Source organism: Micropterus dolomieu, linkage group LG03, assembly GCF_021292245.1.
Source record: "Micropterus dolomieu isolate WLL.071019.BEF.003 ecotype Adirondacks linkage group LG03, ASM2129224v1, whole genome shotgun sequence".
Lineage (NCBI taxonomy): Eukaryota > Metazoa > Chordata > Actinopteri > Centrarchiformes > Centrarchidae > Micropterus > Micropterus dolomieu.
Genome location: NC_060152.1, coordinates 31,412,796 through 31,424,500, shown reverse-complemented (window position 1 = coordinate 31,424,500; position 11,705 = coordinate 31,412,796). Strand labels below are relative to the sequence as shown.

General features: G+C 41.5%; 1 protein-coding gene across 1 annotated transcript in view; it reads right to left on the bottom strand.

Moving 5' to 3' along the window:
* The window catches only part of LOC123968626 (scavenger receptor cysteine-rich type 1 protein M160-like), a 33,659-nt gene extending 27,000 nt beyond the window's left edge, over positions 1-6,659 (bottom strand). The window contains exons 1-2 of the mRNA XM_046045493.1: positions 6,554-6,659; positions 390-677 (exon numbers count right to left, since the gene is read on the bottom strand). Coding sequence (XP_045901449.1) covers positions 390-677; positions 6,554-6,659 — 394 coding nt within the window. The remainder of the gene's footprint in view (positions 1-389; positions 678-6,553) is intronic.
* Positions 6,660-11,705: the final 5,046 nt, after the last annotated feature.

Sequence of the window (11,705 nt, the reverse complement as noted above, 5' to 3'; positions counted from 1 at the left end):
TAAATACTGAGCAAAGGGTCTGAATACTTATGACCATGTGATATTTCAGTTTTTCTTTTTTAATAAATTTGTAAAAATTTCTACATTTCTGTTTTTTTCTGTCAAGATGGGGTGCTGAGTGTACATTACTGAGAAATAAAATGAACTTTTTTGATTTTTGGAAAATGGCTGCAATGAAACAAAGAGTGAGAAATTGAAAGGGGTCTGAATACTTTCCGTACCCACTGTATATATCTTGGTGCGTTCAGCTCCTACTGAGGCAGCAGCTCATCAGACTCCGTCATGGCTGCCAGAGACAGTCTGCTGCCATTCTAGCTGCTGAGTGTGTGTCAACCTGGGTACATTACTGTCAGAGATGATGTCATAGATGATGTCACTGATGGGCTTACCTGAACAGGTGAGATCCAGGATGGAGGAAGAGGAAAATGATCTTGTACACTCCTTCAGAAAAGATCTAGACTGAACACAGTCAGAGCTGATCCTCCACACAGGTCTGTATGAGGACTCCTTTCTCTCTTCTACAGAAACAGCAGAGCCACAGTCCAGCTCTCTACAGACAACAGCTGCTGTCTTCAGGGTCCAGTCAGAGTAAGGGTCACTCACTGGTCTCCATTCTACCTGTTTCACCTCCAGTGTTCCTGCACAGCGACTGGCTCCTCCCACCAACCTGACATTATCAGGCTCTGAACAGAAACAAGAGAGTCATCAGTAAAGAAGTGAATTCAAGAGAAGAGAACTAAATCTTGACTGCTGATTCTGCTTCTGTGATTCTTTCCTTCTCTTTTCTTTCTCTCTTTACCTGTTGAGGTGTGATTTCCTTCAGCCTGGAGTCCTGTTATTGGAGCACAGCCGTGGACAGAAAAAACATTCTATCAGCTCAGAAACATCTCAGTGAACTCCCTCTGGAGTCATTTCACCAGTTTATTGTAGGTGAGATGAACATGTGAATACACAGAACAGAAGCCAGCAGACTGGTTTATACAGAGTTAAAGGAAAAGTTCAGCATTCAGTATGCTCGCTTAGCTTCACTTTATTCACAGTGCAACATCACAAACTGTGTCTCAATCAGCATCGCCATAGATGGAAATTATTCTACAGCAACAAGAATCAGGTCCCACCCCCTGACTCCCAGCTGAAGAAACGACGTGTTACATGATGATATATGATGCTACTGTCCAAGTCCGAGTCCTGAATCCAACCAATGTGAGGTTGATCAGTTCTCCAGCTGGTCCAGTTTGTGTTCACAAAGGCAAAAATCAAACTCTCCAGAAACCGTAAACAGAAGCAGGTGGTGGAAACGCTGTTCGATTATTGCTCATCCAGTCGGCGGGTCAAAAAACAAACCCCTCCAAAGATTGCTGTAGATTTACAGAACTGTATAATTACCATGAATTAAATGACGGTTTCATTACAGTATTTTCATTTACAGTACTTCCATTTACAGGATACTGAGTTTCAATTAGTTCTGCTTAATTTACTTTATACAAAAACACATTTGTGCACCTTTTTTTAAACTACAATCCAATTTCAGTACAGCACTGCAAACCAGATTTCTTTTTTTATCCTTACAATATGCTTTATTATTAATTGTAGAACATTAACTTATTCAAAGTACTAAGAGATATCTGTGTTGATGTGAAGACTTATGGCAGTATAAAAAGCACAGCAGGGAGCTGCAGGACGGTACAGCGAGAACTAAACACAGATCCAAGGGAATTTGTTTTATGACCTGATGCCTACAAACAACAACCAAAGTCAGTAGGATCCATCCACTCGGGATCATCAGTGTCTAAACAAAGTCATCACATCTTTGTACTGGAGGGAGACCTGCCATCATGCCATCAGGCAATCTTGTTCCTAAACAGCTAAGTGGCTTCTGTACAGGGGCAGACTGGCCATCGGGAAGTTCAGGAAGACTCACCAACGGCCGGACCATTTCAGCTGAACGCTGTCTGACCCGGGCCAACCTAATACCTTCAATAGTGAGGGGGGGTACGAGCAGCCCCTCCCAACTTACACTGATCCTCGTTTTTGCTTAAATCTGATTGGTTAAACGACGTCGATCATAGCAGTTTACTTTCAATCAGGTTTGTGTGACAACAGAGATGGTAAATATGGCAGAAAGAAAGAAAGAGGACAGAGAAATGTGCGGTGCCAGAAAAATAAGAATTAAAAAGAACTGAAATGTTGGAACAACATGTTCCAAATTCACCTTTCAGTGGTGGAACAGTGACAGCGACAGTGTGCAGGGCTGGGTAGGCAATCATGTTATGCTTAGATAGAATTAGAAAATGGATTATTGTTGCTCATATTTATTACTGATGCTCTTCTCATGCATGTGTAGCTCTACAGTAAAAACAGAGGGTCCAGCACAGGGGAAGCTGAGGCAGGGAGAGTTAAAGGTGAGGGCTGTGATTTTCCTGCACACACACTGCTCTGTTTTATAGTTTTTGATTATATTTTTACAAACATTGAGTATCTGAATGAGCATCTGTAACCATTTTAGCACTCTGACTGACTGAACACATGACATGTTGGTAGTTAGCCCCAAACTGTGACTTGCCTGACCAGGGGCCTCATGTAGAAAAGACTGCGCAGCTTTTATGCTGAAAGATAGAAGAGAGAGAGAGAAATCTCCACATGTATAAACCAGGCACACACCTTTCCTTTATACATCCCAATGAACTTTAAACTGAGCGCATATGCACGAGCCACATACCCCGCCTTGGCTCCTTCCATAAATGACAATGCAAATAACCAGAAACACGCCAGCGTCACCTCCCAAGGTCCAAATAACAACAGCTGCAGCAGAACAGGTGAAAAAGAGAAGTTTCACTAAGTGCAAGATCGAGGTGCTGATCAGTGAAGTGAAGGAGAGGAGAAATATTTAATCTGATGGTTTGAACTCTTTGACCAGCAACAAACGCAAAACGACGGAGTGGCGTTAGTGTTACAGTAACAGTCAGTGCAGCTCAGAGACTCGTACTGGCTGAAATAAAGAAAACATGGTCTGACGTGTTTTCTGATACAGAAATCTTTGTTTGTGAGGTGGAAGTTAGAAAGCACAGATGGTTTAATGCAGCTTGTTCACAAACAAAAGAAGATTCAGAGAGTTTAACAGAATGATATTATTCTAAACAAAGACTTTAGGTAGAAAGGTAAAAGTTATATATAGTTGATCCCATCAGACACACACCTGTCGGCTCCCGCTGCTAACAGCTGCTGCCAGAAACAGGAACAGTGGTTATAGCTACTTGTATTTGTACCGGGATGGCACGGATCCTTCAGGTTGGTCTGTCTAATGCTGGACCCAGATCAGCACACAGATCCAAGAGCTCTAGGGACAGTGAGAGCTGTCCTGCTTTATTTCAACACATTTTTAATCTACACAGTCCATATGTGCGGGCGGTGAAGATGTTCCGGGTGAGTTGAGGTGAGAATGCAGATCTGTTTGTGCTCCTGACAGCACAGTCTGTTCACTGCAGCGTTTTTACACACAAACTAAATATGCACAGGAGGATATAATTAAAAACTACTGACACTCTCTCCTACAATTCTTTAATGATATCTGATGTTATCTTGGATTTTTACGATGATGATAATTTCATTAGTTAGCCGAGTTTAAGTCTGAAGCTAACTGATGAAGCATACATGATCAAACTGTTATTGTGTATTAACGGACAGAAGTAGGTTTTTGATCGACTACTTCATTGACATACGAACAGTAACAGGAGTGGAAACGCTATTTTGAAACATTCGGTGAGTTTTGGCCCTTTGGAGTTCACTGAAAGAGCCAGACAAAAGTTTGCGCCTTGGCCCGCACATTCTCACATCACATTCATTTTTATACATCCCACGTGTGCGTGAAAACCACGTAACCTTTTTGTGCGTAGGCAGCGTTTATACATGAGGCCCCTGTACTTGTTCAGCAGGCCCGCCCTTAGGAATAATGGACAGGGGGACAAAATTTTCCAAATTGGGCCCCTCATCGACACCCACGTGTTGATCAGCCTGCAAATCAGCCACCCAAATGAGCAGCAGAGTTAGGCTTCAGTGAGGTGGAGAGCTACACACTGCATGCTGGTTAGTGTTGGGGAAGATGTCGGTATGAGGAACGTTCTTAAAATCACAACGTAGAGAAAACGGCGCTCTATGGAGCGTAACCATGGAAACTGTTCTTGTGCGCTACACAGCTGTAGGCTATTTAAGTAAACTTTACCTGATAGGCCTTCATCTAGTTTTGCGGGGATGATCTGCCATGTGAATTCCCTCCTTCTGATGTCCTGTTCAGTAAACAGTAACACATTCTAGAAACTCCCAAACAGCGAGGATCAGTCTCTCTTCCAATGATTCATGCTGCCCGTCGCGTACAAAAAGTTCAAGATAATGCAGCTTCGGCAGCGGGCGGGCGTGTGCGTGTGGCGAGCACTTCAGCTTACTCTAACAGGGACACTTGCTGCTGAACACAGACTGTTTCTGCTGATACCTGAAAACAGATTTATATCTGTTCACCTTCTGCTCAGAAGGAGCCTGTTCTGATGTTCTCTAACTTTCTCTGATGGACTCTAACTTGTTTTACCAAGCTAGATAAAAGTGGCAGTGGCAAACAGCTTTGGTTTAATATATGATTTGATTACATACATTAATGTTTAAGTTGAGATTTACAAGAAATATTTCATTGCTACTGTGTAAAGGAAATACTGCTGGGAAAAAGATCATTTGTTTAAAGTGTTTGCAAACCAAATGTTATTGCACTTTTGTGTTTATAGCAGTGCATTTAAATTAAAAGTGTGCAATACACTACTTTTATACTTACTAAAATTATAAAGGCAACCGTTTTGTTTTTGCCCCCATTCATCATGAGCTGAACTCAAAGATCTAAGACTTTCTCTATATACACAAAAGGCCTATTTCTCTCAAATATTGTTCACAAATCTGTCAAAATCTGGGTTAGTGAGCACTTCCTTTGCCGAGATAATTCATCCACCTCACATGTCTGGCATAGCAAGATGCTGATCAGATAGGTGTGCCTTAGGCTGGCCACAATAAAAGGCCACGCCAAAATATGCAGTTTGTAATGTGTATTTTAATTTTGTTCAGTGTGGATACGCAATATGTTCATAAAGCACAAAAGGTCAAGTCAGTTTTTATTTCTTTCACATTACACTGTGACCATTAGATTCCTCCTTTTACCCTAAAACAAGACAAAGAGAAATAAATGCTATTCAGTGATTGGCTAATTAGAGAAATGTAAAATCAAACATTGAAGAAATGATTGCAAGGCATCATTAAATCAAATTATGAGAGAACAAACGTACCTCATCTGTCAAACTGATGATTCTCCTCGCTCCGAGGTTCATCACAAACTTTAGAGCCCTTACTCATCATTGCTCCTTGTGATCGGGTTGGTCGGTCTGCATTGTTAGTCACTGACACATTCTTATTTACAAGGCTGTTCTTAGTTTACTTCGCCCAGACCTACAAATCTACATCCAAAAGAAAGGCACAGGAAGATATTGTCTTCGTTCTGAGGACTTATTATTGTTGTCTGTCCCTCATGTCTGGACTGAATTGAAATGACATCATGGCGTACGCTGGTGCCGCATCAGCTGGGCGGAGCCGATTCACGCCGCAGGTTCATGTTATCAGTTCTACATGTTATCAGTCGTTTTTCACTAAATTGATGTGCGTTGTGAGAGCGTGTCAACAGACAGTGGATGTTGTTTTTATGCTCCTTCATGATGGGACAGTGTCAGACCTCAGTACACTTCTTGAGTTTCATGTTTAAATATCAAGTTTAGAATTTAAGAGCTCGATGTGCAGTGTAACAGGAGCAGGTCGGCTATTTTATCAGAACAATGAATGTATAATAATCTGGTCAGAACATGTGTGTTCAGGTACGAGTCTTGAAAGAGTCGATCGTATTTCATGAGCCAGCAGATCGTTGCATATTATGGATCATAAAGTGAAGTTTAGGAGGTTTCATGTGAAGAAGCAGACAAATATAGGACGTATATGAAATATTTGAAGCTGAAGCGCAGAAATGAAATGTGACGCGTGCTGTAAATTCCTCTCCTGATGTTGAATTAAATATTGATCCTGAATCTGTGAGCACGTGACTAAATGTGCATGTGGTTGCCTGGATACACAGTCACTACAAGGCACATGACTCCCACACAACTCCACGTTTTATCTTTTCAATCAGTGATTTTATCATCAGGCTCAAACTTAACATCCTGTTTTTAGCTGATCCACAGTTAGAGCAGGGCACTAGCTGATCTTATCCAGTCTACCCCCCACCTTCAGCTCCATGAGTGAAGCTAGTGAGCATAATAAAGGAGCGTGAGGTGCCATTTACTTTAATGTTCGTTTGAATCTGTGGTTCTTCAGCTGAATTCCTCTCCTCCTATATTTCTAAATATCTCCAGGGCACCTAAATACTGTGCAGCTGTTTCAGTGTTTTCACCCTAAACAGCCTTTCATATTGATTTTCTCCCAGATCCAATAAAGAGATCTGAATTGAATGAAAAACACATGCTGTTTAAAGTCCTACCTGAGCTCCACAGCAGCAGCAGCAGCAGCAGCAGCAGCACCAACAGGTGATCCATCTCCAGGTAGACCATTTCTCTGGCCGTCCGCCTGCTCTCTGCTCTGATCATCATGTGCTGTCCTCGGTGTATATCTGTGTACAGGAAGAGGTGGAGATTTACTGGAACACAGCTCAGTTAACTGTCTTAAGTTTCACAGTGTCCTCGTCTGACTGAGTCTCTGTCATAGGATCAGGGTTTTCTGTCGACCATGTTTCCAGTTTGACCAGTGGATCAGACAGTGGTCACACTTGTAGTGGGACAGCAGTGTGGATTTGTGCATTTTATATTAAATAAATTTGGAGCTACTCCAAATTCCTCTTTTCCTCTCCCAGAGAGGAGTAGGGGGGTTAAAGATCAACTTTCAACAGACTGCTGAAGAGACTCCAACAGAATGGGGGTGGAGGTCACTTTCTCTAAGTGCTATTCCTGAGCAGTTGATCGTAAAACTGGCACCTTTTGATTCCGAAGCTGATAACGCGGTGCCTGACTGTTAAACTGACAAAAGGGACATTAACCAGCTATTAGCATTTCCCTGAACAGCCTATCAGAACTCTCCTTGGAGGGGGGCAGGAAATCATAAACGCCCCCCCCCCCACACACACACACACACACACACACACACACACACACATGTAACCGTGGCAACTGACCTTGTTCTGTGTTTCATTACCCCATCAAAGGGATACCCCTTCACGCCTAAGTGACAAAATCCAGGACCGTCCTGAACTTTGTGTAAACAAAGACTGCAGTCTCCAAAGTACGCAAGCGTCTTGCTGCCATGGCAGAAAGAGAAAAACAGATCAGTATCATGTTATAACATGAAAAGTTTGTTGTTATAACAACATATTTTTCACGTTATGACAAGATATTTTCATGTTATAACAAGATATTTTCACGTTATTATGACAAATCACATACTATTTATCACGTTATAATGCGAAACTTTTCACGTTATAACATGATAAGTTTATTGTTATAACAATATGTTTTTTTACGTTATTACAACATAAAAACTTATCACATTATTACAAGAACAGTTCCTTGTTATATCAATATATATTTATCTTTAAACTGTTCGTTATAATGTGGGTGGAGGTGGATTTCCCATGATGAACTGACATGACAATGGCCCTCAACACGGATACCCCACTGTTGAAATTTCTACGAAATCGCGGTTTATCAGAAGAGTCCCTCTCACGCATGGAACAAGAACATGTAAGTAACATTTGAGTGTATTTTTTAAGTAGCTCATTAAATGTAAGACCTGTATTTCCTTGCCTTTCTTCCTTGGACCTACCAATATATTATGCATAGCATGTTAGCTAACTTCAAGCTAGCCAGCCAGCCGTGGGTAACACAGTCCCGCATGTTAACGTTAACGTTACCCAATATAGCTATTCATCGGCTGCGTAGTGTTGAGATTTACTGCATGGCCAGAGTGAAAGTAGGCAGTAGGCAGTTACAGTGGCATTACAGTGTGCCCCCCGCCGCCGTAGCGGTAACGTTACGTTTAGTTATGTTACCCTCCGCGGTTGGGGTTAACATTATTACTGAGCCCCTATGGGGTCAGTTGAGAAAAAGGAGCCATGTGTAAAAACCTGCCGAATTCTGCCTGCCTGCCAAGAATTCCACAAAGAATATTACAGTGTTATTTGGAGGTGCATGCAATTCTCGGCAGGCAGGCAAAACTCGGCACAACACCGGCTTCCAAATCTGTGCGCATTCACAATCCGTGCCCAAGAATTTTTAAACGTTGCCCACCGGCACACTTTAGTAGCACATTGTAGCCAACGTTACACATGCGTCTTGGGTGAACAATATTTTTTATGCCCACATCATGTGTAAACAATACAGTTTTCATGTGTCAGCAATATATCAATAATAAATTATGTGAGTATTTTAAATGAATCATTATGATGTCAAATATAGATATAAAACAATTTGGGCTGTGAATGTTGTAGATGACTGCAACTAGGTTCTTATTGTACAGTGACATGTTTGTGCAAGTGCAATTAATAAAACAATTTGCACTTTTTAAACAGAGTTACAAAGTGCACCTCTGTTTCTCCTCTTGTGTGTGTGAGAACATGCATGTGGGTGTGGTTGGAGGATGATCCAGGTGTTGCCAGTCTTGACGGTTCTGTTTGGAAAATAAAGGTACAAGTACAAAAGAATCCAGAAAACATTCCCTGCTTGAAAAACTAAAGAAAAAGATGGGCATTGATGGAAACAATGATAAGAACACTGACCAAGAGGTGACTTTTGTTGCTCCAAAGCGGAAAAGAAATCATGCAACAAACAACAAATGGGCCGAAAAAAAGACCAGAAAAGTTGAGTTGGGGTGGATTCATGAAGGTAAACAAGTAAGAAAACGCAGAGGAGGTGGGAACAAGGACCCTTGATTTACCCAAAGAATCAAAAAAAGCTGACATATCACAGTGCGCTAAAGACCTTTTCTTCCCAAACGGGAAAAGTAAATTTGGAAGATTTGAGACATTCAGTCACGACATATTAGACTATCAGGAGGAAGCTGTGTTTGATGAAGATATCACAGTTGGGGAACTGTACACGGTACTTGAATGGGAGTGTTAAGACTTTACCTGTGCACCAAGAGCCTGACAGATGAGGATGGTGATACATCTGATTTAAACAATGATGAACAATTGAGAGACACACATGAAGAAGATGAACAATTTACTCAAACTGTTGTCATATTGTCACAAGATTTAAAGGATGTTGATGCAGATGCATTATCAGACACATCTGAGGTGATGTTTGGCCCCTTCCTTGGAGAACCCATGGCTAGTCAGATGGAGGACACTTTGATATATCAACCCAGCCTACAGTTTGAAGGAGATGAGCTGGTCATCACGCTTCCCCCAACAAGCACAGCACCCATAACTCCAGACACAACATCTGTTGGTGATGAGTCAAGGAGTTCTACTGCTTCATATGATGTTGTGTGTGTCACAATAAAGCTTCACAGGGTCAATCTTCTGGAGGAGATGATTAACCAGTTCAAGGATCCAGCACTCCTCAAACACCCCCTAAAATACACCTACATAGATGAAAAAGGAGCTGACGCAGATGGTGTCACAAGGGATGTTTATGCTACATTTTGGACTGAGTTTAAGGACCACACAGCTGAAGGGGAGGACCTGAGGGTTCCATCACTTTCTCCTAAATGGCAGGAAGAAGAGTGGAAAGCCATTGGCCGAATTCTACTCAAGGGATTTCAAGATCATGGATACTTTCTGTGTCGGCTTGCCCCTGTTTTCACAGTGGCACTTATTTTTAGTGAGAAAGAAGTCTCAGATGATATGCTGTTTGAAAGTCTTCTCCTGTACATAAGTCAGTCAGATAGGGATCTGATTACCACTGCCTTAAAAGAAGATCTTTTAGATGAGGACAGGGATGAACTACTTGATCTTTTGGACCGCTTGGATGTAACAGTACTTCCAACTCGAGACAATTTGAAAGGCATCCTTCTAAAAGTGGCACATAAGCAGTTGATCCAAAAACCAAGATATGCAGCAGAAAAAATGTCATTAATTGCTAGCCACTTCCTAAAAGAAGCATTTGTGAGCCCACAGCATGTCCTGCAAATGTATGAAGATAAAAAGCCAACAACAAGGAAGCTTTTGAAGTTGCTGGATGCATCTCCTGCAACGCAAGCAGAGAACCAGAGCTTTCGTTTTCTGCAACAGTACATCAGAGGACTGGATGATGCAGGACTGAGAAGGATGTAAAGGTTTGTCACAGGGTCAGATATTATCTGTGTCAACAAGATTGAGGTCCTGTTCACACCAGTAGATGGATTGGCACGGCGACCAGTCGCGCACACTTGTGGGCCAGCTCTGGAACTGCCATGGACATACACTTCCTACCCAGAACTACGCACTGAAATGGACAGTATACTGGTCGCTAAAAGTTCCTATAAGTTCAGCATAGCTTAGGTCAATTTCATTTTTTCAGGGCCAAGCCTATTAATGAAGAGGGCTGATGAATCCATGATATGTGATGGTTAGATCCATTCAGCACATACACACAAGGTAAAGCATAGTAACATTAAAAGAAAAGGAGTTGCATTTGGAGTGAATATACATGTATGCCATCAAGGAACTAAAGGATTCCAATACTGAATGTTTCAATGACAAAGCAGAGGGCTTTTTAAAATAAGAAGTTGAGATGTTTTGAACAATAGTAAAATATGTAATCAACAATGCTGCGTTTGCAGTATCGTTTGAGGGTACTGTTAGACCTCATTTCTAAGTTTTAACTGTCAGAGTAATATTTGCTAAGTACGTTGGAAACAATAAAGTACCTGTCTGTGCTTGATAGCTGGACGTGCACGTAATGTTTAGAAATGTAGAAATACGTGTGTATGTTCTATACAGGTATGTTCCTTTTTAAAGCCGTGTGAGTGTGCGTGCGTGCCGGTGAGTCGAGGGAGTGAGTGATGGGGTTGATTATGTAATAATAATAATAATAATCCTTATTTGTAGAGCACTTTTCAAAAACAAGTTACAAAGTGCTTTAACAAGTGTAAAGAATAATACAAAAAAAAAACAAAACAAGATAAGAGCATGAAAAATTAATATAAAATTAGTAAAATACAATAAAATAAAAGGGATAAAATAAAGTCAAATAAGATCGGGAAAGGCTCTCCTATAAAAGTATGTTCACTGACTCAGCCGACCTGATTTCCTCGGGCAGGCTGTTCCAGAGCCTCGGGGCCCTGACAGCAAACGCTCTGTCCCCTTTAGTTTTCAGTCGAGACTCTGGAACAGACAACAGACCTCTGCCCGAGGATCTCAAGGTACATGCTGGTGCGTATGGGACTAAAAGTTCAGAAATATAACAAGGCGAGAGGCCATGAAGAGATTTAAAAGTGATCAATAGAATTTTAAAGTCAATTCTAAAACATACTGGGAGCCAGTGTAATGAAGCTAAAATAGGAGTAATGTGGTCATATTTCTTTGTTCTGGTTAAAAGCCTGGCAGCTGAGTTCTGGACAGTCTGGAGTCGATCAATAGATTTTTGGGTTAAACAGGTGAAAAGGCTGTTGCAATAATCCAGGCGTGAAGAGATGAAGGCGTGTAAAATGGTCTCGGT